This window comes from Rosa rugosa, chromosome 2, assembly GCF_958449725.1.
Source record: "Rosa rugosa chromosome 2, drRosRugo1.1, whole genome shotgun sequence".
Taxonomy (NCBI): Eukaryota; Viridiplantae; Streptophyta; class Magnoliopsida; order Rosales; family Rosaceae; genus Rosa; species Rosa rugosa.
This window is the reverse complement of record NC_084821.1, coordinates 62604889-62632717: the sequence shown is the minus strand read 5'-3', so window position 1 is coordinate 62632717 and position 27829 is coordinate 62604889. Positions and strand designations below refer to the sequence as shown.

General features: G+C 37.9%; 2 protein-coding genes across 2 annotated transcripts; both read left to right on the top strand.

Moving 5' to 3' along the window:
* The first annotated feature begins 139 nt into the window (after positions 1-139).
* LOC133729178 (ABC transporter C family member 2-like) lies at positions 140-12252 on the top strand. The gene is made up of 28 exons (XM_062156662.1): positions 140-298; positions 984-1371; positions 1622-1800; positions 1959-1998; positions 2384-2540; positions 2772-2886; positions 2974-3054; positions 3173-3197; positions 3633-3689; positions 4149-4214; positions 4340-4414; positions 4909-5016; positions 5228-5362; positions 5572-5678; positions 5760-5853; positions 6123-6290; positions 6401-6541; positions 6657-6857; positions 7108-7206; positions 7289-7441; positions 7899-8308; positions 8886-9066; positions 9163-9486; positions 9763-10519; positions 10615-10736; positions 10874-11119; positions 11324-11744; positions 11845-12252. Exons 2-28 carry the CDS (start codon positions 1039-1041, stop codon positions 11940-11942), a joined length of 4893 nt encoding a protein of 1630 aa, XP_062012646.1. The 5' UTR covers positions 140-298; positions 984-1038; the 3' UTR covers positions 11943-12252.
* Positions 12253-16077: 3825 nt separating this feature from the next.
* On the top strand, positions 16078-27513 carry LOC133729177 (ABC transporter C family member 12). The gene is made up of 27 exons (XM_062156660.1): positions 16078-16736; positions 17003-17181; positions 17504-17543; positions 17700-17856; positions 18082-18196; positions 18284-18364; positions 18522-18546; positions 18654-18710; positions 19057-19122; positions 19240-19314; positions 19429-19536; positions 19864-19998; positions 20349-20455; positions 20537-20630; positions 21232-21399; positions 21561-21701; positions 22279-22479; positions 22601-22699; positions 22787-22939; positions 23199-23584; positions 23900-24080; positions 24337-24660; positions 24758-25514; positions 25625-25746; positions 25938-26183; positions 26333-26762; positions 26851-27513. The coding sequence occupies exons 1-27, from the start codon at positions 16407-16409 to the stop codon at positions 26931-26933; spliced, it is 4860 nt and encodes a 1619-aa protein (XP_062012644.1). The 5' UTR covers positions 16078-16406; the 3' UTR covers positions 26934-27513.
* Positions 27514-27829: the final 316 nt, after the last annotated feature.

The following is a 27829-nucleotide window of genomic DNA, read 5'->3' as shown; positions in this document are numbered from 1 at the left end:
AATTTCCACATTATCCCCATAAATATCTGTGTTTACCATCATTTTTATTTCTCTGTAAAATAATAATAGGGAAAGAAATCTGATCGTAATCGGTGACGCACAGTGCCAAAAAGCTCAAATCTTTTTGTATAGTTTTTTTTTTGTGGGTCGTTGAGAATTTAAATAATAAAAGCTTGGTCTTTGGTTCCTCCACAAGAACTAGGTACCGTCCCATATAAGAGAACAAATTCCATTTCATTCCCTTTCTCACAGAGACACAACAGCTCTTCAGAACTAAGATACAGAGAAAGAAAAAAAGGTCAGCGTTTTCTTCATGGAAATTTGGGTTTGGTTTTTTTGTTTGTTTGTAGTTTGATCCGAGAAAGGTGTAAACTTTCCAAAGTTGTGTGAAGCTTTTGCTGTAAAGGCAGAGTCTTTGAGGTTTTTGTTGCCGTTTGGAATGTGAAATTTATTGGGTTTTGTTGCTTCTGTTTTTGGCTGTTTCAGTGTGGTAATTTTTTTGTTTTTGTTTTCTGGGTTTTTGATGAACTCTTTATCATGGTGTTGTTATTAAGGTGTGGATTATAGTTGGTGTTGTATTTTTTAGTATGAGTTTAGTGGTATGTATGGTTTACTGGGAAAATGTACTACAACAGAAGGAGTTTAGATAGATATGTTGACTGTGACTGTTTGTAAGTTGTGGCTGGAGAAAATGAAAACTGGGTTTTGAACTTTTGAGAGTTTTGAAGTCAATATCTGTTGAATTTTCTGTGTGGGTTGAACTTTTTTTGTTTTCCTTGAGTTTTTGAAGATGTTGGTGTATAATTTTCACCTAAAGGAGAGAAAATTCGATTTTCGTATATCCCGATTCTCTTTCTTGATGCTCGGATGCTCCATATTCTCATACTATGTGCTGGAGGAGAGAGCTAAAGATTTGAAATTTATTGGGTTCTGTTGACTATGGGAGTGGTTGATTCTCAGCTAAATTCAGTGTTATACTGCAGGACTGATGGAGTATGCACTTTAAGTGAACTGTTCTTGTGAAGAAAGCAATCAACAATGGGTTTTAAAGCCCTGGATTGGTATTGTCGCCCGGTGGCCAATGGGGTCTGGGCAAAAGCTGTGCTGAATGCGTTTGGTGCATACACTCCGTGCGCGGTTGAGTCTATAGTTGTCACCGTTTCTCAGTTGGCACTTCTAGCTCTGTGCATCTATCGGATATGGAGGACCAAGAACGACTTCAAAGCCAAAAGGTTCTGTTTGAAGTCCAAACTGTACAACTATATGCTGGCCTTATTGGCTGGTTACTGTACTGCCGAGCCTCTGTATAGATTGATCATGGGAATTTCAGTGATGAATTTAGATGGTCAGTTTGGCCTTGCGCCATTTGAGGTTAGTTTGTTGATCTATCATTTTTTTTTTATCTGTTGTGAATTTATCCTTTTGAACTTGCCATTCCAGTAGCTTAAACTTAAATATGGGCAATTGAGCTGAATAACTGCAAAAAGAGTTTTTCAAGGCATACTAACTGAAACTTTCTTGCAAAATCCAATATTTTCATTTTCACATGTTAGCATCATTAACTTCTTGTAGTGAGCTTACTTGCATATGCTCAATATTTAGTGTGATCCCTTCTTGCCAGGTGGTTTCTCTGATCTTACAGTCTCTTTCTTGGTGCTCTATGCTGGTCATGATTGGTGTGGAAACCAAGATCTATATCTGTGAGTTTCGATGGTTTGTAAGATTTGGAGTAATTTATACTATAGTAGGGGATGCTGTGGTGTTCAATCTCATTCTTACAGTGAAGGACTTCTACAGCAGGTTTCTTTCTCTCTGTTTTACCAGGATTGGTTCTTTTCTGTTCAAAAATTGATATGGCCACTTATGTTGTTAAAGTTTTCATATTTTATCTTTGATAGTACATATCAGAGATTTATAGTTGTGCAAGATGGGCTCACAATCCTTTGTAATTCTTGCAGATCTGTATTTTATTTGTACATCAGTGAAGTTGTTGCTCAGGTATGCTTGGTCTTCTCTGTTATAATCTTAGTTGTCACTGGTTAGCTTTCGTTTGCTTCTTTGTGTCCCGCATTTTTAATTATATTGCAGTAACCTTCTGGCTTTAATCTAATTATATTAAAGTCAAATTAGTCATCTAGCACTTCCTGTAGAAATCTACTCTACCAATCTCTGAGAAAAGGGAGGCAGCAGAAGATATGGGGCGCATACATGGTGTATGCCTTGGTGTAGTGATATGTATCCATTTCTGAGCAGATGTAACTATGTTTAAGATAAAAGTGGAGTGAAACTATTGGTCGATAATAAAAGCTTCTTGTATTTTCTTTAATCAGACTATAAATCAAATGCCAATTGGTTTTTGATATTTACTTCTATTCGGATGTAGGTTTTGTTTGGAATTCTTTTGGCTGTGTATGTTCCAAATTTGGTTGCATATCCTGGTTACACTCCAATCCAAACTGAATCAATTGATGATGCTGCATATGAAGAACTTCCTGGAGGAGAGCATATATGTCCTGAGAGGCAGGCCAACATATTGTCAAGTATGTTTAAAATTATTTATCTGAACTTAATGCTCAGCATCTAGTAATTTTGCAGAGATTTTAGAGATACTATTAGTAAAACCAAAATTTTTCAGACATGTGACCAAATGTAATCCATTTCAGCCATTTCAACTTTAGTACTATCTGCTGAATGCGCTTGTTATAGGTGATTTCAGCTGTTTTTTGGACCAGCGTTCATATTCTCATATTTTCAATTTGTGTGTTTGCCAGGAGTAATATTTTCATGGATGAATCCCCTTATGAAGCTAGGCTATCAAAGACCCCTCACGGAGAAAGATATTTGGAAATTGGATACTTGGGAACGAACTGAAACACTGAACAATAAGTGTGTGCTTGTTACTTTTAAATATTGGTTTCATTTAAACTTATATACATCACAGTTTAGATCATAATCTTCTCAATCACCTTCTAGGTTTCTAAAATGTTGGGCTGAGGAAATACGAAAGCCTAAACCATGGCTTTTAAGAGCATTGAACTCTAGCCTTGGGGGAAGGTAATTTTTTGAGACCCACAGCTAAAAGTCTGAATGCCACATTCTTTACTTATGGTCTTGTGCTTCCTGTGCAATCTTCTGCATATGAATCTTATTCATGTTTTATATTTCCTTATAGGTTTTGGTGGGGAGGCTTTTGGAAGGTAATCATACACGAATACACAATATCATTGTTGGTTTTCTTGTTTTAACTCTGTTTTATATCCCAGTAAGATATAGCAGAATATCAAACCACATGATACATGTAATAGTGCACAAAGTTCATTACAGATATATTTTATCAATAAGAATACTTTATGTTTGGTAAACCAAAATACTGTTCTTTATTTTTAGTAGGATAGTGTTGTTCGCTTCTTACTTCTTAGTCTAGTATACATGTAGCTCACACGGTTCAGTGAGTTCCGTGATTTCATTTATAGTTTTTTACCACAAACTCTTCATGGCACAATTTAGTTCGAGGTAATGTTCCTATTGTAGAAAAGAACAGTAACAGTTTCAGTATGTCAGATATTAACATACAGCAGTTTGGATGTTGTTAGTCACATAACTTATTTTATTGTTTTGTTGGAAAATTGTAGATTGGCAATGATCTTTCCCAGTTTACGGGGCCGCTTATTTTGAATCAGCTCTTACAGGTTTGTGTTTATTCCTATAGTTTTAATTGTTTGTCTTGTAACATCTATATTTACAGTACTCATTATTACAAGAAATTTAGTCGGCATAATGATATTGGTGATTGTGGCTATGTAACTGTTATTATGAGTTCAACTATGGCTGTCACACCTGCCTGACTCTGTGTATTTGTCATAATGATCCTGAATTATCTGTAGCCACTTGAAATTTCCATATAAGAAATAAAGGTAACTGAAACACCATTGTCATCTCAAACAAAGGAAAACAACATTCACTTATAATGCCACATTAGCTTTTAACCAAAGTTACTTTCTTTTTTCAAGTATGCTGCCTAATTCCTGCATATTTGACATGTTTGAACTCCGAAGAATTGAATCAGAGTCTCGTAACAGATTTCTAGTTGTAATTGCTGTTATACTTCTTTTTCTAACTACTTTAAATATTCTTTAAATTGTCTGCAGTCTATGCAACGAGGGGATCCAGCATGGATTGGTTACATCTATGCCTTCTCAATATTTCTTGGAGTGGTATGATATCCTTAGATTATTTATGCTAATTTGTTTGCAGTCTTCATTCTGCAATATTTTCTTTGCAATATGGAATTGGAAAATCAAGCAGAATTAGATATCTAATTGGTTTAAATTGCTTCCAGAGCGCTGGTGTGCTATGTGAAGCTCAGTATTTTCAAAATGTTATGCGTGTTGGTTACCGACTACGGTCAACATTGGTATGTTACCATCACTTTCCATCTTCATTTTTGTTAAGGCTTATTAAAGTTATTATTTTCACATGTTTTTAATTTCCATTAATGGCATGTCTAATAGCAAACATAAGTAAATTGGTTTACATGTCCTTTACATTGTCCTGGGTGAGTGAGGGTTATAGTTTTCTAGACATTCTTATGCTTACTGATGTCTCTCGGTACCAAAATAAATTCAATCTTTAGTAGTTTATTTCTTGGGTGAGTAGGGTATATTTAGCAGGTTTAGAATGAATTGTGAGAGCATGTAGGTTTTTAATTTGCTTAGAGTGGGATTGGTTTTAGTGTTTAATGGTCAGGGTTCAGCTAGTAGGATGGTCTTCTTGCTGACAAAGAGTATTAATAATCTTGATATATCTGGGAAATGTATTAATCCAGGAAAGTATGCAACTCAAAAATATATGGTATGCAAAATGTGTTAATAATCTTGACAGATCTGTATGTGATTCTTTTCCTCTTAGGTTGCTGCTGTATTTCGGAAATCTTTAAGGCTTACTCATGAAGCTCGAAAGAAGTTTCCATCCGGAAAGATAACCAACCTGATGACAACTGATGCTGAAGCACTTCAGGTATGCATTCCCATTTCAATAGTCAACATACTGTAACTATTTCTAATTATGTTTGGTAACTATCTGTAGATATGCCTATATGCTGTCAAACAAAGTTTAGATTTCTGTGCTTTCAGAATTTAGATCATTCAATAGTTGCTCAAATTATGAAATACAAATAGGTTTAGATTTATGTTATGCCTTGATTAATTTTTCTTCTTTCCTTGAACAGCAAGTAACCCAGTCTCTTCACACTTTGTGGTCAGCACCATTTCGTATCACAATCTGCATGGTTCTCCTTTACCAAGAATTGGGTGTTGCTTCACTACTTGGTGCACTCATGTTAGTTCTTATGTTCCCCCTACAGGTAAATGAGTTGGTTCATTGATTTTGCTTGTTTTTCCCATAAAAGCTACTTTAACATGTAGTCATACTTCAAAAAAGTTACTACTGGTAACTACATGAATATCACCTTCTTTTCTCACCAAAAAAAGGTATCACCTAATATGATCTGTTCAGCTGTCCTGACCAACTCTACTAATTTGTTTCTTGGTGTTTGTGATTCACTTGGAACAGACTTTAGTTATAAGCAAAATGCAGAAATTGTCTAAGGAGGGGTTGCAACGTACAGACAAGAGAATTGGCCTAATGAATGAAATTTTGGCTGCAATGGACACTGTGAAGTATATCTCAATATTGTTGATTTTTATACATTATTTAGGGGATTAAAACTGACAGTTCCCTTTGATTTTCAAATGGCTCAGATGTTATGCATGGGAGAGTAGTTTTCAATCCAAGGTACAAAGTGTCCGAACTGAAGAATTGTACTGGTTTCGGAAAGCATCACTACTGGGAGCGGTATGGCTTTATTTCTTTCTTATGATATGAACAATGCAAAAATTCATGAGGCTTTTTATGTTATATTATATTTGTACTCTACTCATCTAAAAATATGGACCTCTTCCCATTAACTGAAGTAAGTATTTTGCACAATGACATATTAATCTGGACTTACAATATTTTTCCTGTTAAAATGCATATCCGAATTAGTTTTAGTGTTGAAGTGCTTTACATTTTTTTTTACCTTTTCCTTCTACTTTCGCTTATTCTTTTCCCTTGTTTTGCAGTGTAATGGATTTCTACTAAATAGCGTCCCAGTTGTGGTCACTGTGATTTCCTTTGGATTGTTCACTTTGCTTGGGGGAAATCTCACACCTGCAAGGGCATTTACATCACTGTCTCTATTTGCTGTGCTTCGATTTCCCCTATTCATGCTTCCTAATATAATAACTCAGGTTATGATTTCTTTCCTCAGTCATGAACCTTTTCAGAGTTCGACACTGTTTACATTTTTGTCAAACTACTTGCCTTGTGTTTTTCCTCTAAATTTCCTTCAAATTGACAGGCGGTTAATGCTAACGTATCCGTAAAGCGCCTGGAGGAATTACTTTTAGCTGAAGAGCGAGTTCTTCTGCCAAATCCTCCTCTTGATCCAGGACTACCGGCCATCTCAATTAAGAATGGATTCTTTTCTTGGGATTCAAAGGTCTCATTTATAATGGATTCTTTTGTAATTACATGGCTTGCTTATACTTAAAATTGTGGTGGTTAGTTTTGCATTTGTTTGCTAACAGACCTTGAAAATTTATGTTGTCCTTCAGGCAGAGAAGCCCACGTTGACAAATATCAATTTGGATATTCCTGTTGGGAGCTTGGTCGCAGTTGTTGGCAGTACTGGTGAAGGGAAGACATCACTTATATCTGCAATGCTAGGGGAGCTTCCTTCTGTAGCAAACACGAGTGTTGTAATGAGAGGAATGGTTGCTTATGTTCCACAAGTTTCATGGATTTTTAACGCAACCGTAAGTTTTGATGCCTATATTGTGGGTCTATATATGCCTTTCAGATAAGTATTTGTGTGGATTTAACAAGGCCAGCTGTTTCTGTCAACCTTGAAAACTTGACATCAATAATGATAGAGATGTTCTGATTCTCAAGATAAGTTAGTTGAATACGGTAGTCTTGGAATTAGTTAAACCTTGAGTATTAAGTCAATTATAGTGCAATCTACTTGCTCCTGCAAATTGTTAACTTTCATATATATGTTTGCAGGTACGTGACAACATTTTATTTGGATCGTTCTTTGAGTCTTCAAGATATCAGAAGGCAATTGATGTGACTGCATTGCAGCATGACCTTGATTTATTGCCTGTAAGTGCTGTCAGAAAGTTCTATCTTGCTGTTAGTTTTTATGGTCTGAGTCCCTCATTTGTGTCACATATTGAATCATTAGGGTGGTGATCTGACTGAGATTGGTGAAAGAGGAGTGAATATTAGTGGTGGACAGAAGCAAAGAGTCTCTATGGCTAGGGCTGTCTACTCCAATTCTGATGTATATGTTTTTGATGATCCCTTGAGTGCCCTTGATGCTCATGTGGCTCGACAGGTTACTTTCTCACTTCTAACTTTAAGTTTCACCCAAGGACCTTTGTCATCCTTGTTGCTTCTACATACTTTGATTGTTTTTTTTTCTTCTTCCAATTAGGTGTTGCTTCTACATTCTACTTCTAAATACTACGTATAACCTGTGGTCTTGTTACTCAGCATGGCCTCTTGTGACTTTTGCAAATAATTTTCACTTCAAGATTCAGAGCATCATTTTTTTTTTCTTTTGGTGTGTGTATATGGTTGAATATTCTCTGTCATATGCCATGATAAAGCTTGTGGAAACTTCCTTGGAAGGGACCACAAATGTCTAAATGCACGCCATTTATTCCTTTCTACAATTTACTTGTGTGCACTATCTATGGTTACTGAAAGTTGCTTACTCTTTTCTTTCGGGACAAAAAAGTTATAATAAATTGTCATGTTGTACACTTATCTTATACAATTTATGTCTTTAGGTTTTTGATAAATGCATCAAGGGAGAGTTAAGAGGGAAAACCAGAGTCCTTGTTACCAATCAGCTACATTTTCTTTCACAAGTTGATAGAATCATTCTAGTTCATGATGGAATGGTGAAAGAGGAGGGAACATTTGAGGAGCTTTCCAACAATGGCGTGATGTTCCAAAGGCTAATGGAAAATGCGGGAAAGATGGAAGAGTATGGGGAAGAGAAAGAAGATGATGAAACTGTTGATCAGAATGGCGAAACAATTGATCATAATGCCTCTTTGAAACCTATTGTCAACGGGGTTGTCCATGATATGTCAAAAACTGCAAGCCATGCAAGTAAACAAAAAGAAGGAAAATCTGTTCTTATTAAACAAGAAGAAAGGGAAACAGGAGTTGTCAGCTTGAAGGTGTTGGCGAGGTAATCAGATTTTCAATAGTAACTTCAGTATTCCCTCAGTTTTTTCCTGATTTAAGATATCCCAAAAGTCTCTCCTAAAGAAATCTAGGTTCAGGAGGTGATTGGAGAATCAGTCTCGTTATACTCAGTATGGGTTTAGGCTTCCATATGAATTCACATAAGCACATTATCTAGGTATACAGTGTTTAGAATTCTACTTAAAGACTTGTGCCTGCTGATTGTATTCATCTCTCCTTGCATTCCCTTTTCTTTTCGCCTTTCCCCGAGCTCTTTTCCTTCTTTGGCAAATTTTGACCTTAGATTTAGCGTAATAATATACTATAAGGTCTGAAGTTTATTGGTATGGCCACTGGGGGTGTGACCCCAACAATTCTTGAGCGGGTGAATGTCTTTCCTGATGGGCGTTCAGGATTTGATTTATTTATGTGTCTTTGCTTTTGTTTTATAAGCAGATAGATTATGCTACAATAGCAGACTTAGAAATTCCTACTTGTAGAATGATTTCATTTCGTACTGTCTTGCGTAGCTTAAAACATGAATGAATGAATTAATTAGTTATTTTATTCTGTGTGTCCAGGTATAAGAATGCGTTAGGAGGCTTGTGGGTGGTTCTCATACTCTTTACATGCTATATTTCAACTGAGGTTCTACGAGTTTCAAGTAGCACGTGGTTGAGCCATTGGACTAATCAAGGCATAACAGGGAAATATGACCCTGGTTTCTACAATCTGATATACGCACTTCTATCTTTTGGTCAGGTGAGTTTACAGTTAGACATAAGTCTTTGGTGTAGAATTTCAAAATTTTGTAGTAACATGTTGTAATGATAATCCTTATACATATGTTGGTTTCAGGTTATGGTGACACTGGCAAACTCTTATTGGTTGATTCTTTCTAGTCTTTATGCTGCGAGGAGGTTGCATGATGCCATGCTTGGGTCCATATTAAGAGCTCCTATGGTCTTTTTCCAGACCAATCCCCTTGGCAGGATCATTAACAGATTTGCAAAGGATCTTGGAGATATTGATCGGGGTGTGGCTCTATTTGTAAACATGTTTCTTGGTCAAGTTTCTCAGCTCTTTTCTACTTTCATCTTAATAGGGATCGTGAGCACTATGTCCTTGTGGGCCATTCTGCCTCTTTTGGTTTTGTTTTATGCAGCCTATCTATACTATCAGGTATGTGAAATCATCCAATGGTTTCATGTTTGGCGTGTTTGGCACTTACAGAATCCTTTTTCCTTAATCTGTCATGCAATAGATCAGTTTATCTTTATCGTTAGTTCAATATAATTTAACTTTTTTTAAATAAAAATTTGCAAAAAGTTTCTGCAGAGTGTGATTAGGCTTCAATTTCTTGGACTGTGACCATTGAGGACTTATTATGTCTGTTCCTGTTTCATCGTTTTGTCTAACACTTTTCTAATGAACTGTTTTCTTTTTGCTCTTGGGCAGAGCATGGCCCGTGAGGTGAAGCGCTTGGACTCCATCAGCAGATCCCCTGTTTATGCCCAATTTGGAGAAGCATTGAATGGTCTATCATCGATTCGTGCATATAAGGCTTATGATCGGATGGCAGAGATTAATGGAAAGTCTGTGGACAACAGTATCAGATTCACGCTGGTGAATATAAGTGCAAATCGTTGGCTTGCAATCCGTTTGGAAGCATTGGGAGGTATCATGATATGGTTTACAGCTACCTTTGCTGTTATGCAGAATGGAAGGGCAGAGAACCAGCAGGAGTTTGCATCCACTATGGGTCTCCTTCTTAGTTATGCTCTTAATATTACAAGTCTAATGACTGGTGTACTGAGACTTGCAAGTCTGGCTGAGAATAGCTTAAATGCTGTTGAGCGGGTTGGCACATATATAGAGTTGCCTTCAGAAGCTCCTGCTGTAATTGAGAGCAACCGCCCCCCTCCAGGATGGCCTTCATCTGGATCCATTAAATTTGAAGATGTTGTTCTGCGTTATAGACCTGAACTTCCTCCAGTTTTGCATGAGTTGTCTTTCACAATTTCTCCAACCGACAAGGTCGGAATAGTTGGAAGGACTGGGGCAGGGAAGTCCAGCATGCTAAATGCTTTATTTCGAATTGTTGAATTGGAGAGAGGAAGAATTTTGATTGATGGTTGTGATATTGGTAAGTTTGGACTCGAAGATCTTCGGAAAGTTCTTGGTATTATTCCACAGGCACCCGTTCTTTTTTCAGGTATACCATTCTAGTCATTGTTTTAGTAGGTAGAATTACATATATGTTCATGTAAAATCCATATTCTAATCATTCTGTTGTTCCGTTTTTCCTAGGAACTGTGAGATTTAATCTCGATCCATTTCAAGAACATAATGATGCTGACCTATGGGAGGCTTTAGAGAGGGCACATTTGAAGGATGCCATCAGGAGGAATTCTTTGGGTTTAGATGCCGAGGTACATGCTCATCTTTGCTTACTTGATGTGTGTTGATTTGTGTATATTTGCAACATGTTCTTTCTTATTGATACCCTAATTACAATTTTACAATAGTACCTTCATCCCTAAAGTACCCTTCCTTCTGATATGTCAAGGTCTCGGAGTCAGGAGAGAATTTCAGTGTTGGACAGCGGCAACTATTGAGTCTTGCTCGAGCACTCTTGCGAAGATCAAAAATACTTGTTCTTGACGAAGCAACTGCAGCTGTTGATGTCAGAACTGATGCTCTTATTCAGAAAACTATTCGTGAAGAATTTAGATCATGTACGATGCTCATTATTGCTCATCGTCTAAATACCATTATTGACTGTGACCGAATCCTTCTGCTTGATAATGGCCGGGTATGCTTTAATTTAGAGTTCTTTAAGCTCACTCTTACTATATTTTAATTTTTTTTTTCCTGAGGTGAATTTGTGCATTTTTGTGGGGATTCCTGCAAATTTGAATCATTTATACTAAAAACTCTTGGCAGCTTTTGAAGTTCAGCGCCTAATAGCTGGTTTTAATTCATTCTTTTGTTGATAGCAAAATTTTTGTGCCTCCAGGTTCGAGAATATGATACTCCAGAGCACCTGCTGTCAAATGAAAGAAGCGCTTTCTCTAAAATGGTGCAGAGCACAGGCGCAGCAAATGCCCAATATTTACGAAGCTTGGTCCTTGGGGAGGGAGGAGAAAACAGAAGAGAGGACAACAGCCAACTAGATGGACAGAGGAGATGGCTGGCCTCTTCTCGCTGGGCTGCAGCTGCCCAGTTTGCCGTTGCTGTTAGCCTTACTTCATCCCAGAATGACCTTCAAAGATTGGAGTTTGAAGACCAGGACAGTATCCTCTATAAGACGAAGGATGCGGTGATAACTCTCCGGGGAGTCTTGGAAGGGAAGCATGACAAACTTATTGAAGAGTCACTTGATCAATACCAGATCTCTAGAGATGGGTGGTGGTCATCTCTCTACCGAATGGTTGAAGGTACAGTTGTGACTCCAGTTGCATTACTTCACCCTCATTTTTGAAGAACTCAATCAATAATTATCTCATGTTCATTTTTCATTTATTTTTTTATCTACAGGTCTTGCTGTAATGAGCAGGCTGTCGAGGAGTAGGCTTCACCAGTCAGAAATTGGTTTCGAAGACAGATCGATCAACTGGGACCATGCTGACATGTAGTAAAATGGTCATTGTGGTATAGTGATGAAGTTTTAAACAGCTTCTGATAACTTACCATTTACACCAATCTTCAAATGTTGTCTAATTTTTTGTAATTTAGATTCGACAAATTTTCTTAGTGGCTTTATATGATGAGGGTGATAGACACAGGACACTCTAAGGTGTCCACTTTTGTAAATGCCTAATTGGTGCTAGATTCTGGGAATAAATGGGCCCCTTGCAAAACTTAAAGGTTGACCTTGTGATTCCAGATCACCGTATCCTATTTTGTGATCTTATATGATGAAAAACCTTAGACAAATTGTGCAGACCTGCAGACTGAAACTGAAATTTGATTTGTTCCCAAAAGCTATCTTCAAGTGAATTAGGCTGTTTACTTCTGCTTTAACTTTTTGTGCAGTCTTGGAAAGTTGAAAGCAAAATAGTGTTATAGAATGAACAAACACATAAAAAGGTGACACTTTTATAAGTAACTTGGTATTCAAAATTAGTGAATAAGATGGTATCTTGTTGTTTGACCAAGAATAAAAAGTTGGTAACTTGTGTAGAATCAATTCTTTTAATCTCTAATATCACTACCTTGTTTGTAGCGCAAGTTACTAAAGTTGGCCGTCCTTGGTCGATGGTGACGGATTCGATGACGGAGAGAGCTTGAGACTCGTAATGAAGGTCCATGTCAAAAATAAAAAAATAAAAAAATAAAAGGAGACTTGTAGCTTTAGTAATAAAATTTTAAGAGGAGTTATTACTTATCAGTATGACAAAGTTTCAAATTTTAAGAGGAGTTATTACTTGTAGCTTGGACTGATCACCTTTGATGATCCCCCTATTCATGCTGCCCAAGCTTTCTTAGATGATCTATCTGCTGTAACTAGAGCTAGGAGGACTGGGTTTTGTTCCAGTTCTTAGTTTCTTTTGTTGTTTTGTTTGGGTCTTTTAGGCCCCGCTTGTAACCAAAAAAAAAAAAAAAGTTTCAAATTCGGTTGCTAAGTTAATTTCCCCTCTAAGTGCTCTCACTTAGCGGGTTTTATGGTTCTCTCTCTAACTCTCGCAAGAGAGGTAGCTTGGCGGCGGCTAGGTTTTGCTGGTGGCGGCTCTGTACTTTCACCCAAGAAGGAGGTCTTGTCACCTTCATCTGGGTTGTTCCTTGGTAACGGCGGGCGTGTTCGATGGTGCCTGTATCTTGTAGGCTTCGGCCTTATTTTCTTTGCTGTGTTCGTGGCTTGTGTTCGCAGCAATGGTGGTGTGGTTAGTAAGGAGGCGATCTGGGGTCATCCTCACGGGTCTCAACAGATGGTGTTTGTCAAGGCCAACGCTGGTGATTGGGTGGCTGATTGGATGATTAATCCAGGTCAGCGTGCTCTGGGGATGATGGCGGCAAGGGCCGGCATCGGTGGTTGCTCAGATTGCGGCGAAGATCGCTGGCAGAATTGGGGTGCTATTGGGTTTATGGTGCTGTGCTCGTCATCGGAGCTAGTTCGCCCAGAATCGGATCCGCGTGCTACTAGTGGTGGTGGAAGCGCGGGTGTCGGTCTCCGGCGAGCAGTGCATGGTGGCGAAGGCAGGGCTGTCTCCTCACTTTGTGTTTACCCTCGATGGGTTGCCTGGGATTGGTATTGGGATGCTGTCATCTCCGGTGACGGAATTTGGAGGACAGTGGTGAAGGCTTTCCATAGTGGTGAAAGCGCAGTTGGCGTCCTCCGGCAGGTGGTGTTTGGTGGCGGCGGCGGCGGCAGGGTTGCTTTCTCACTTAGGGTTTGTCCTAGGTGGTTGGGTTGGGCCTGGAATTTAACTGTTAGGGTGCCAATTTGGGCCCTCGCAGCTACCCTATTTTTATTTGTTATTTTAATTCTGATCCTTTATCTTTTTGAACAAAAAGATAATGGGTTTGTTTGTTTCTAGCTTTGAGTGGGAAAGATCACAAAGAAAAGAGATACCCGTTGAGCCCCTATATTGGAGGCGTTATTTTTATTCCTCGGGCTTCTACTTTTCCTTGTTTGGGCTTAATACTAGAAGGTGGGTGTGCTAGGAGATTACTAGTTTTGTTTGCTCTGATTAGGGGTGGCTTTGTAGTAGTTTCTACGGAACGGTTCTTTCTGTCGCCCTCATAGGGGGGGATCGTTTTTATACTGCTTGCTGAGCTGCATAATGGATGACCTTTACCCGCAAAAAAAAAAAAAAGTTTCAAATTCAACTTTTCTTTTCTAAATATTGTTCGAAAATATATGAAACAAAATATATCAAATTTTTTTTTTTTTTTTGAAAAGTGAATTCATTGAAACTTTTAACGATTACAATCGTTTAGAATGACATCCCGAAAAACTTTGGGAGCAGACACAAGCCACAAACAGCTTGAAGTTAGAGCTAAGCTAGAACAAACCAGAAGGTGTACTACACCAACGGGTAGTTCATGTACAATAAAATACTGCTCTGAATCACTTATAGAGAAACTAACAGAAAACTGAAGATAAATTCCCAGCCTCCTCAAGATAATTACCAACAATGAGACCATTGCCATGACCGTGAGGTTTGGAGACCAAATCATCAGAATCTGTAACTCAGGCATGCAAGAGATCGGTAGATGCCTCAAGACTATGTTCGTCCCAGCACAATGAACACTGCTCGCCAAGCACGCAATTGTGGTACTCACAGTGTGATTATACCGAGATCTTTTATAGAATATAGCAATAAGCAATCTGCCTGCACGTAAGCACAACACACCCGAAATAATAACTACACATTTGAGTAAGCAAGTACCCAAAGCACCTCCTGGATCCCAAATCCAAATATGTGAAGAAATCAAACCCAACCACTGGGCTCTGTCTCGGGCCCAAAGCCAGCCTTGGCCCCAAGCCCACAGCCTTATACTGGGCACCCAGAAATCTGATATGGACACCCAATAAAGGCAGGACCATGCGCCAAAGTAGAGGATTGGTACCACCGTCGTCCTGTGTTGCACCTCCGATCGCCGCACGCCTGGAACCAGCCCGCCCTGCAGCGCCTCCATCCTAGATCGCGTCGTCACCGTCAAAAGATCCAGATGATGACATCCTCGGCCACACAATCTGACTGTCCCCGTCACCGTGCCGACGTCTGGTGGTCTACCCCATCGCCATAGCAGCCGGTCAGCCAAACAAACCATCAATTCCCGTCTGTTGGACCAGATGCAGCACCGATCTGAGGTCGAAGATGAACATCGACTCAGGTACTCTCCACACCGGCCAACGCTGAAGAGAAACACGAGCAAAGAAACCGCCAATGCCCTCATCATCACCATCCCACGATAAATAGCCTCACCACTGCTAAGCGATCGGAGGATCCTCGGAAGGATCACCGCCGCTCTCTGTTCTGCTCAAACCCTAGGGTTTGCTTGACTTTTTTGCCTCGCTACGAGTCTGTTAGTGCTGATTAAAATATATCAAATTTATTGGAAGACAATGAACTTGAAATTACAAATTCTTAGTATATAATTTTTTTTTTTTTGAGAATGATTCTTAGGATATATTAGATGAGAAGTAGTTATTATTATTATTATTATTTTATCGAGATCACACGAGAGACTAATCCGTATTGAGAGATCATATCAGAATGCTTCCTCTTGTGTCGGCCAGATACAAACCCGGGTGATGAAAAATAGTTGGAAAATAGTCTCATGCCAGGTCCACATACTCAAAGTAATAATAACTCAATAATAACTCAATAATTCTCAGCTCTAGCACTCATGTGATTCATTAACTAGTGTCACAAGTGATATACTAAAACTGGGTCTAGGACTCTGAGAGATATCAAATCATGAATATGTGGTGCCCAATCATACCCGCCATTCCTGATATGAGACACCAATCATGGTCTGGGGGGCAAGCAGCCAAAACTAGAAAGATGGTGACTCACCTCTGTGACCACGCACTATATTCATTTTTTGTTTTTATACATTTGTTCAAACTGCAAAGAGTTCACATTGGTCTCTTGCCAATCTCTTCCCTGTCGTTTTGCCAATCAATGGCGTAAGCCGTGACGTCTGCAATGAGTCCTACCTTTGCAGAATCTCTTGCCCAGGTTTCATTTTCAGCACATTTCAAAGGAGACCCCTTTACCCTTCTCTTTTTCCTGCCACTATATCTATTTGCTATATTTGGATGCAACAGCGTGTTTGGGTTTGGACTTTAAAACACTTTTAACTGCTTAAAGTCTTAAAACTTTTGCTTCTGGGTTTATGTGGGTTTGGACTTTTTACACTGAAAAGTCTCAAACTTGTGCTTCTTCTGGGTTTGTTTAAATTGGATTGCAGCTGCATGTGAGTGAAACTAGCATCAAAATTTATGAAACCCAATAAAAGAGTGGCAATTTCTTGAATAAAGGTGTTTCCTTTTCTTATTGCAGTGGGAAACCAAGTGCTAAGATTGAGTGAGAACAGAGCTGTGTCAAATTGGAAGTGGTTGTGTTAGTTTGTAGTGAATACCAGAGATGGGTTTTAAGCCAATAGACTGGTATTGTCAACCAGAAGCTAATGGGGTATGGGCCAAAGCAGTCAGTGCTTTTGGCTCATACACTCCTTGTGCAATGGACTCTATGGTCATCTGCATTTCTCATTTGGTTCTTTTCGGTTTGTGCTGGTATCGAATATGGATGATCAAGAAGAATTTGAAATCCCGAAGGTTTAGGTTGAGGTCAAATTACTATAACTACTTGTTGGGATTGTTGGCTGGTTACTCCACTGCTGAGCCTATACTGAGGTTGGTGATGGGTTTATCACTTTTTAACCCGTTTGGAAAAACTGGCTTTGCTCCTTTTGAGGTGAGTTTTCTTTTCTTGTTTTTTTTTTTTTGGATAGAACATTTGCTTTTGACATGTCTTAATGATATCTGTCTTTCAAGTGAAAGCATGCACATACAAAATAGTATGTGGTTAATAAAACAGAAGGGAGTTGTGAATAGCTCATTTAAAAGTTTTACATTGTCGAAAGCTAGTAAAAACTTGATCTGATAGTTGTGAATAGCAACCCAGTGTGATTGTATACAACATGAAGCGTATGAGTAATGTAATTATTTGTGTTGTTGCAGATGACTTCTTCAATCATTGAAGCTCTTTCTTGGTGCTCTATGCTAATTTTAATTGGCTTGGAAACTAAGATTTACATTCGGGAATTCCGATGGTACGTAAGGTTTGGAGTCCTTTACGTCTTGGTAGGAGATGTTGTGCTGCTAAATCTTATTCTTGGAGTGACAGATTCCTACAGCGGGTTAGTTTTTCTTCCTTTCACTTGCTCAATACTGTATTCCCTTTTATTGAATTCCATTTGGTGGGCTTTTCAGTGATGTGTCAATGTCCATTCACGAGGAAAAATGCTAGTTTGTTGTCTCACGTCCTGACAGCCTACGTCTTAGAAATAGTAGTTAACAAATTCACCAAAATGTTGTTGTATATTTAGATTTAAAATTTACAGAAACGAAATGAATTAATAGTTCTAGACTAGAAATGATTCACTATATTTGTCATTGCTCTCAAACTGTATAGGACATTCTTACAATCTTTGTACTTATTGAGTTACTGAATTCTTGCAGATCTGCTCTGTATCTGTATATGAGCACTGTCTGTTGCCAGGTTTGTCCCAACTTTTGTTTTCTATTTTCTTTTCTCTTACACTTTGCTTGTTATACTGAAGTTTGATGTCCAAGGATACACACACTATTTTGTTATTTTAAGTCATTCCATATTAAGTTGTTTACGTTTTGGCCTTTGGTTATTGTTCTCATGCAGGTCTTGTTTGGAATTCTACTTCTCTTCTATGTTCCCAATTTGGATCCTTATCCCGGCTATGTTGTTCTGCAATCCGAGTCACTTGACAATGCTGAATATGAAGCACTACCAGGAGAAGATCAAATTTGCCCTGAACGGCATGTTAATATATTTTCCAGTAAGGAGCCTTAAACTTCCCATAATTGATGCAGAGTTTTATAGTTTCCAGTCCATAACTTTTCTCTTTTGTCTGTTGACAATCAATGAACTCTCTCTCTCTCTCTCTCTCTCTCTAAGTTTCTTTAGGGTGATGTCTTCTAGAGTCAAAAGTAGAAGATTCATCGCTAGGTGCATATTTCATGTATGCTACAGCTTCTCAGTATTTTCATGTGCATCTGTGTAGGAATATATTTTGGATGGATGACTCCACTTATGCAGCTAGGGTACAGAAAACCCATCACTGAAGCAGATGTTTGGAAGTTGGACACATGGGATCAGACCGAGACATTGATTAAGAGGTCCAATTCCCATTGCCTCCTTTTCAGTTGTTTCTTCATTATTTTATCTCCACTGTGCCACATGCATAATAATATTGAGTTTTGCAGGTTTCAGGAATGTTGGGTTGAAGAATCAAAAAGGTCCAAGCCATGGCTTCTGAGAGCATTGAATTGTAGTCTTGGACGAAGGTAATGGTTAAGTTGAACTAAAACTAGATTTATTTTATCTTATTTATTTATTTAAATTTTTTTTAAGTGCTCAATTCAATTTGGTTAGATATAAATGAACAAATGTGAACGGCATTTCCATCTTATATTCATTGCTTTTTTTATGTGTTTTATGTAGGTTCTGGTTGGGAGGCTTTTTCAAGGTAAAGAGTTTATTCCAGTTTGCAGGGGTGCAAATTGTTAGAATCATTGTGGATTTAAAGGTTGATGGACTCTTAAGAAGTCTCTAATAACATTATCCATGTTGTAGATTGGCAATGATCTCTCCCAGTTTTCGGGTCCCATTCTATTAAATCATCTCTTGCAGGTTAGTTTCTTTCTTTGCCAAAGCCTTATTAGTAGACTTAATTTTACCATGTATAAACCATCGTATCAAAAGCTGTTTATGAAGGTGGTATGTGAGTCTGAAGTATTGAGCTATGACACTTCTCATCTTGAAGTATTGAACTGTTATATACAGCAATTCTCCAACCATTTCTTGGGAGTGATATCATCACTGATTCACTGTTAGCCTAATCATTATTATATCATTCAGTCAATTACTCTAGTAGCTCAAATATTTTATCATCATTGAGGAATTGAATGAACCTACTCTGTGAAGAATATTACTTGTATTTCCACAGTGTCTGTAATCGTCTTGTTATTCCATGCAGTCAATGCAACGAGGTGATCCAGCTTGGATGGGTTACATATATGCCTTCTTAATTTTCATTGGTGTGGTATGGCTTCTATCTTGGACTTTTTTCATGTGTCATCGTGTTAACAATTTGCAAAGCATGAACTGTTAATTAAAAAGATAGTGAACTATATTGACAAGTTTATTCATCTTTGTCCAGTCATTTGGCGTGCTCTCTGAATCTCAGTATTTCCAGAATGTTATGAGGGTCGGCTTTCGGTTGAGATCAACTTTGGTAGATTACATTATCTGTATTAACAAGCAAATATAATATAAACCAAAGTTCAGCTGCCCAATTTAGTTTCATGTTCTGTGATTCATTAAAAGTTCATTGCTTTATTTTTTGTAGGTAGCTGCAATATTCCGTAAATCTATAAGAATAACACATGAGGGCCGCAAGAATTTTCCAACTGGGAAGATAACGAATATGATGTCTACAGATGCTAATGCACTCCAGGTATGGTCAAGTAGACGTATCGTCATACATGAATAAATGCTATCAAAATGTAAATGATTTCAGATTCTTCTGGAAACCTTTGAACGTAAAGAACCAATTTATGGAAACTTATGTTTGTTCATCTCTCTCTCCCTCTCTCTCTCAGCTTCTCCTCAATTCCTTTTCATTTTACCTTAAAAGAACACTACTCCTCATTGTTGTATTTCAGTGCACAAAATTATTTCAAGCAAGAAGGAAATGCTTATCTTTTTCTTTGAACTGCTGTTTATTAAGTCAATTTATGGAATTATAAACTTATATACTAACATGGCCTTTCTCATGATGCAGCAAATATGCCAACAACTTCACGGACTATGGTCTGCTCCTTTCCGTATCATTGTAGCTATGACTCTTCTCTACCAACAATTAGGTGTTGCATCGCTTATTGGATCCTTGATGCTAGTTCTCATGATCCCCATACAGGTCAGCATGTTTATTATTCTTCTTTTTTTGGCTCTTCTGCTATCAAGAGTCTGTATTATAGTTGTATAGATTTTTCTCGTAAGTCAAGCTTAGAAAACCTTAATATTGTCTGCTTTCATGTATTGGTACTTATTTCCCTCTTGAAAGGTACTGGTAGTATTGGTTGTCTGTTTGATTTTTGTTTGCAAGATTAGTGAGTTTCAGTTTCTATTTGTTAGTCTATGTGCTTAGATTTCAGTTACTCTGATAGTGTCACTTGTGCCGTTTGATTTTGGCGACAAAAAAACGTACTCTTCCTTTAATTTTGTTGTGTATGATGACTGATTTTGTATAATTTCTTTTGTACACAGACAACTATCATCAGCAAAATGCGGAAACTTACAAAGGATGGACTGCAACAGACTGACAAGAGAGTTGGCCTCATGAATGAAATTTTAGCTGCCATGGACACTGTGAAGTATGACTGAATTAGATTATTTTAGATAGCCTAGCGGTGATGGTTACTATTCTGCCATTAATCTGAATTATTATGTTTCAGATGTTATGCCTGGGAGACAAGTTTCCAGCAGCGAGTTCAAAGTATACGGAATGATGAGCTCTCAAGGTTCCGTAAAGCACAATTACTATCTGCTGTAAGACACAACACTTCATCTTTTCAATTATGTAATTTCTATATATTCAAGGAATGGAAAATTTCAATTTCAAGATTTCCCTCATTATTGACTATCAGTGCTCTAACCAGAGAAGTAACCATAGGTGATCTGACATTGCATTTTTTTGAAATAAGCATGTATAGTATACTAACTGCTATCACACCCCCTAAAGCCTTTTCACTTAGCTCGAACTCATTAATTGCAGATGCAGCTATTTATGAGGCTGACAGGGTCATATCATAGTAGTTATATGCTTTTATACTAGTGTGGTATAGTGGTATACTCTATTGGTAAAATTTTGATTTCTGTGTGACCAAATTCAAGCATGGAATTAGGTATCAACCTAGATTAACATTATTAGGGATATAGTAATAACGTACAGCTACAAATTCAAACAAAATGTTAAGGCACAGTTTCCAATTAATAATTTGTGCAGATGGTTGAGTACTTGAATTTATATATGGATAAGTAACTGTTTACTCCTTGATAGATTCATAATATTTAATTCTGATAGAACATTACTACGGACTATTTATTTGTCACCTCATAGTTTCTCTGACCAATTGTCTTGGTTTTGCAGTTGAACAGTTTTATTCTCAACAGCATCCCAGTTGTTGTGACAGTAACTTCATTTGGAGTATTCACTTCTCTTGGAGGTGAATTGACACCTGCTAGGGCGTTTACATCACTTTCTCTTTTTGCAGTGCTACGCTTTCCTTTAAACATGCTGCCCAACTTGTTAAGTCAGGTAGCCTGGGTTTCTTATCTGATAATTAATTTGTCATCTTGCATTTGGCTTAGCACGTACATTTATGTTATCCCATTTACACTTGGTAGATTATTTATTTTACATTTCTCTGTGCTTAGTTGTCCTCGTCTGCATCCGTTGACTCTACTCTACCTTGACAGGTTGTAAATGCAAATGTATCCTTGCAGCGTTTGGAGGAACTATTTTTAACTGAGGAGAGAATTCTAGTACCCAACCCGCCACTGGAACCAGGGCTTCCAGCCATCTCAATTCAGGATGGGTACTTTTCATGGGAGTCAAAGGTGTTGTGCTTACAATTTTATACACACACAGATATGTATGTATATATATATATATATATATATATATATTCTAGTTGGAGAATTTACTCTGCACTAATTTGAATATATGTGGTTGGCCATGATGCATATTTAGTGTCTATGACAGTATTTGTTCATTGTTCATGCTTTGCAGCAATGTTCCAAGGAAAAAAATTTCTCTTTGTACTAAGTTTTTTATTATTTTTATTTTATATTTTATTTTTTATTTTTTAAAGAAGTTCTGAAAGAGATGGCTAAATAAAAAGTAAAGGTTTAGGAACTCAACTTCTATGAGACATCAATTGTAAGGAACTTGGTTCAAGTAATCAAGTATCATGCTTCAGTGCTTCACCATAGACATTCCAAGAAAATTTCTCATGTATAAGAAAAGGGCTTACCATGCTATGTTATCTGGAAATTTTACAAGAAAAAAAAGTAACATAGAGATTCCAAGAAAATTTCTCATGTACATCATGATACTAGTAGCATGTTGACTCTCAATTTCTCAAACATGCAAAGATGACTTAATGACCTTATCTTCTCCTCTTTCCTTATACAGGCAGAGAAACCCACATTATCAAACATCAACTTAGATATACCAGTTGGCAGATTAGTTGCAGTTGTTGGGGGCACTGGAGAAGGAAAGACATCACTTATATCAGCCATGCTTGGGGAGCTGCCTCCCATTGCAGGTGCCAGTGTTGTAATCAGGGGGACTGTTGCTTATGTTCCCCAAGTTTCATGGATTTTCAATGCTACTGTGAGTCACAGCTCTCTTCTTTAAATTTCTACAACGCTCAATCTTCTTTGGCCTTCCGGTCAATTCAAAGTCATCTCTTACCCCCACATGTACTTACGAGATGTTAAATATATTCTTCCAGGTACGTGAAAACATTTTATTTGGATCTGAGTTTGAAGCTGCACGATATTGGAAGGCTATTGATGTGACTGAGTTCCATCATGACCTAGACCTACTTCCAGTAAGTGGATTATGAAGTTTTATCTTTGCCATTACTTCTCATTACATGTAAAGTTTCCAGTGTATTAACACTGTACCTGAATTCCAGGGTCGAGATCTTACAGAGATAGGTGAAAGAGGGGTCAATATTAGTGGAGGTCAAAAGCAAAGGGTTTCTATGGCTCGAGCCGTATATTCTAATTCAGATGTTTACATATTTGACGACCCATTAAGTGCTTTAGATGCTCATGTTGCTAGAGAGGTACTATTTCAAATCGATGAACTATCATCTCAGGGTTATTCTTATAATCTTGCCATATTTATATATAAGAAAAACATTTTAAATAAGAAGCCTTCGTATCTTAATGCATGTATTTAATTTATTCGGAGCTATTAGAGCGGGATCCACTTTTATCAAAGTGGTAACTCCGGATTTCTTTTTTCTTTAAGTTGCAAAATTTTAATTTTTATGCTTTTGAGTTGAGATCATTGTACTTTCAACTGAACCAAGATCTTTGTAGGTTTTCAACCACTGTATCAAGGAAGAGTTGCAGGGGAAAACTAGGGTGCTTGTCACGAATCAGCTACACTTTCTGCCTCAAGTGGATGAAATTATATTAGTCTCTGATGGTACGATTAAAGAGAAGGGAACCTTTAAGGATCTCTCTGAAAACAGTTTGCTGTTCCAGAAGCTAATGGAAAATGCCGGGAAAATGGAAGAACATGTAGAAGAACAGGAAGCCAGCAAAACTGATAAACAGGAAACCTCACTTCCTGTGTCTAACGGGGTGGCGAATGACTTGCCAAAAGATACAAACTACACAAAGAAAGGGAAAGGGATGAGATCTGTACTCATTAGACAAGAGGAACGGGAAACAGGTGTTGTAAGTTGGAAAATTTTGCAGAGGTAAGACACTGAATTGTTCTTCAAAGATTTAAGCTTCAACAGTCTTAAAAATAAGACAGAGGAAGTAGATTACTCATAGGAAACACAGATTGTTGAAATATTTTGGGTTTAAATGGTAAGAGCATTTAAGGATATATATGCTTTTCGGAACAGTTCATATTGCTTTGGTCGGAGTTGGTAAATAATCGTAGTGTTGTTCTTTTTGGTCAAGCAGAAGGGCATTAGCTGAGCAGTATGAGTCCTATTTTCTACATGGAAACTTGACTTATATGATCATAATGAATTGATGAATATCTCTTTGTTCATTGTTGGCAGGTATAAGCATGCATTAGGAGGCCTATGGGTGGTCATGGTTCTATTTACTTGTTATACACTAACAGAAGTTCTTCGAGTTTCAAGCAGCACATGGTTAAGTTTTTGGACAGACCAAAGCACGTCAAAGAGTTATGCACCTGGATTCTACATTCTTATATATGCAATTCTATCTATTGGTCAGGTATGTCGAGAGTTAGTACATGCATGTTGGATCATTCTTTGAAATATGTTATTCTATTATATTATTTTTCTACAGTTCTACCATTATCTTTAAGTTACAGAATCTAACAATCCATGCACAGAAAAGTGTACTGTGGTTTATATTAGCCATAAGCAGATGCATTTTCCTGTGTTCTATTACAGAAGAAAATTATTGTAGTCGTGAGTTGTGACTGTGACATGGTTTGAAGGTGCTTAATCCACATTTCTTGATTCAGGTAACGGTGACTCTGACGAACTCTTTTTGGCTTATCACTTCAAGTCTTCGTGCGGCCAGAAAATTGCATGATGCCCTGCTACATGCTATACTAAAAGCTCCAATGGTATTCTTTCACACTAACCCAACTGGAAGGATAATCAATAGGTTTGCAAAGGATCTTGGTGATATAGATCGCAATGTAGCCAACTTTATGAACATGTTTCTGGGTCAAGTGTGGCAGCTCCTTTCAACTTTTGTGCTCATAGGCATTGTGAGCACAATATCCCTCTGGGCCATAATGCCACTTCTAATTTTGTTCTATGCAGCCTATCTATTCTATCAGGTAGGTTTTTGTGGTATCAGTCTTTTATTTACCTCACCACATAAATGTGCATTAATTTTGTAAAAATTATAAGATGATATTGAATTTCTTTTAACAGAGCACATCCCGCGAAGTGAAACGCATGGATTCCATTACCAGATCTCCAGTTTATGCACAGTTTGGAGAAGCATTAAATGGTTTGTCATCAATTCGTGTCTATAAAGCTTATGATCGGATGGCAAACATCAGTGGAAGGTCTATGGATAATAACATCAGATTCACCCTTGTGAATATTAGTTCAAACCGCTGGCTTACAATAAGGTTGGAAACACTAGGAGGTATCATGATCTGGGTGATTGCAACCTTTGCTGTCATGCAAAATGGAAGAGCAGAAAACCAAGTACAATTTGCATCTACAATGGGTCTACTTCTCACTTATACTTTGAATATCACTAGTCTGTTGAGTGGTGTTCTTAGACAAGCTAGCAGGGCTGAAAATAGTTTAAATGCCGTTGAGCGGGTTGGATCATATATAGAATTGCCTTCTGAGGCTCCAGCTGTTATTGAAAACAACCGTCCTCCACATGGGTGGCCATCATCAGGATCAATCAAGTTTGAGGATGTTGTCCTCCGTTATAGGCCTGGACTTCCACCTGTACTGCACGGATTATCGTTTACAGTTTCTGCAAGTGAGAAGCTAGGAATAGTTGGAAGAACTGGTGCTGGCAAATCTAGCATGATTAATGCATTGTTTAGGATAGTAGAAATAGAAAAAGGAAGCATTTTGATTGATGATTGCGATGTTTCTAAGTTTGGACTGACAGATTTACGAAAAGTTCTTAGCATCATACCACAATCACCGGTTCTTTTTTCAGGTATGCACTTTGATTGATCTAACATGATTTTGCAGCGTACAACTAAAAGCTGATATGCATGCTAGACTTTATGAGATGCATGATTCTAATGGTCATTCTATCTTTTGTAGGAACTGTGCGGTTTAATCTAGATCCTTTCAGTGAGCATAATGATGCTGACCTTTGGGAGGCCCTAGAAAGGGCACATCTAAAGGATGTCATTAGGAGGAATTCCTTCGGTCTCGATGCTGAGGTAAATCCTAATATTTATAGTTAATTGTAGTCTGATTATGCTTAGGGAACTGCAACTCGCGGTACTTAGATCTTTACTCGAATGCAGAGAATAGCAGACAACCAAACGATGCTATTTGACTGTACGATGTCTTGATATATCTAAATTGAGAAACTGATATGTCATTCCTAACTTTTCATTATTGCGTCAAGGTTTCCGAGGGTGGTGAGAATTTCAGTGTTGGACAGAGGCAGCTAATAAGTCTAGCTAGAGCATTGCTACGGAGATCAAAGATTCTTGTTCTTGATGAAGCAACTGCAGCTGTGGATGTTAGAACTGATGCTCTCATCCAAAAGACCATACGTGAAGAATTCAAATCATGCACCATGCTCGTTATTGCTCACAGATTGAACACCATTATCGACTGTGATAGAATTCTTGTTCTTGATGCTGGTCAGGTATGCCCTCACTTTGATGCAATTCCTGCATTTTCTGATTACAGGATATATTGTTTACGGAAGTAAGTGGAAAGTAGAAACCCTAGGATAATGTCTACTTTGGTTTCAAGAGAAAGCTATCCACTCATAACTTTTTATCTCCATTTTAGGTCCTAGAACATGGTTCCCCAGAAGAACTACTGCTAAATGAAGAGAGCGCATTCTCCAAGATGGTCAGGAGTACAGGACCTTCTAATGCTCAGTACTTACGCAGCCTGGTATTTGAAGGCAAGCAGAATAAGGTGAATATAGACGAAGCCGAGCAACTAGTTGGCCAGAGTCAGAGGAGATGGTTAGCCTCTTCGCGCTGGGCAGCTGCTGCCCAATTTGCCTTGGCTGTTAGTCTCACATCCTCACAGAATGATCTCCAAAGGTTAGATATTGGAGACGAGGACAATATCCTCATGAAAACAAAAGATGCAGTTATAACACTGCAGGGAGTTCTGGAAGGAAAGCATGATAAAGATATAGACATATCACTAAATCAGCACCATATTCCAAGGGAGGGGTGGTGGTCAGCTTTCTTCAGAATAGTTGAAGGTAAAAAACTCATTTACTCCTGCATATAATCCATCTCTGGGGAGATTTTGTATTATATCTATAATCAAATATTGGTTATTTGTTTCAGGTCTGGCCGTGATGGGCAGGCTGGCTCAGAACAGACTCCACCCTTTAGAAGATGACGATTTTGAAGACCAGTCTTTATACTAGTAATTTCCTCTGAATGAAGAAGGCTATGGATTCAAGATGTTGTATTGTATAGATTAGAGTATAGCTAATCTGGATGATATCCAGATTGCAACATGCAGAAAAGAGTTGCATCTGCATAGAACACCAGAACAACAATCATAGTAGTTATTATTAATTTTAAGGGCTAAATACAAATTACTACCCTGTGGTTTAGGTCCAAAATCAATTCAGTCCCTGAACTTCTAATTTCATCAAAAACACCCCTGCACTTTCAATTTTGATCTAATAGGTCCAATTCGTTAGTTTTCCGACAATTGAGTTATTTAACTTGTTAATGTGAATCATATATGGCCTATGTTTTATGATGTGGTGTCGAGGTGGTCTGCATTGTCAATTTAGGAGTGAGTCCTACTATTAAAAATAAATAGTTTTTCAACAAATAATCCAACTATTTGAAATAATATTAACGAATTTGACCTATTAGATCAAAATTGAAAAGTGCAGGGGTGTTTTTGATGAAATTAGAAGTCCAGGGACTGAAATGATTTTGGATCTAAACCACAGGGTACTAACTAGTATTTAGCCCTAATTTTAATTTATCCTTAGAAACTTTCTCACTAACTACAACATCAAATTTGTAAAAATTTACAAGAAAAATGAAAGCCGCCAAAATACAACAAAATATGTTTCCTCTCTCTGTGAGCTCTCTCCTAGGATTTTCTCGCGGCAGCTTGGCTATCTTGATCCGGAACAGAGTCTTTGCTTCCTCCTTGGGTTCTCATGAGGGCGTTTCTCATTGGCTCCTCCTAGCTTTGGGTGGCTTTAGCTTCCCTCTTTTCGTTTGCCTTGCTTTTGGTGTCACATCTGGTACCATCACCAGTGATGGTACCAGTAGAGGTTGCTTTGCTGCTGTCATC

Bases quoted from the DNA above. Each gene is read 5' to 3' on its own strand.
- LOC133729178 (XM_062156662.1), top strand. From the start codon at position 1,039: ATGGGTTTTAAAGCCCTGGATTGGTATTGTCGCCCGGTGGCCAATGGG. The intron at 8,309-8,885 runs GTAATCAGATTT...CTGTGTGTCCAG, and splicing joins AGCTTGAAGGTGTTGGCGAG to GTATAAGAATGCGTTAGGAG. The intron at 11,120-11,323 runs GTATGCTTTAAT...TTGTGCCTCCAG, and splicing joins TTCTGCTTGATAATGGCCGG to GTTCGAGAATATGATACTCC.
- LOC133729177 (XM_062156660.1), top strand. From the start codon at position 16,407: ATGGGTTTTAAGCCAATAGACTGGTATTGTCAACCAGAAGCTAATGGG. The intron at 22,480-22,600 runs GTGAGTCACAGC...ATATTCTTCCAG, and splicing joins CATGGATTTTCAATGCTACT to GTACGTGAAAACATTTTATT. The intron at 24,661-24,757 runs GTAGGTTTTTGT...TTCTTTTAACAG, and splicing joins CAGCCTATCTATTCTATCAG to AGCACATCCCGCGAAGTGAA.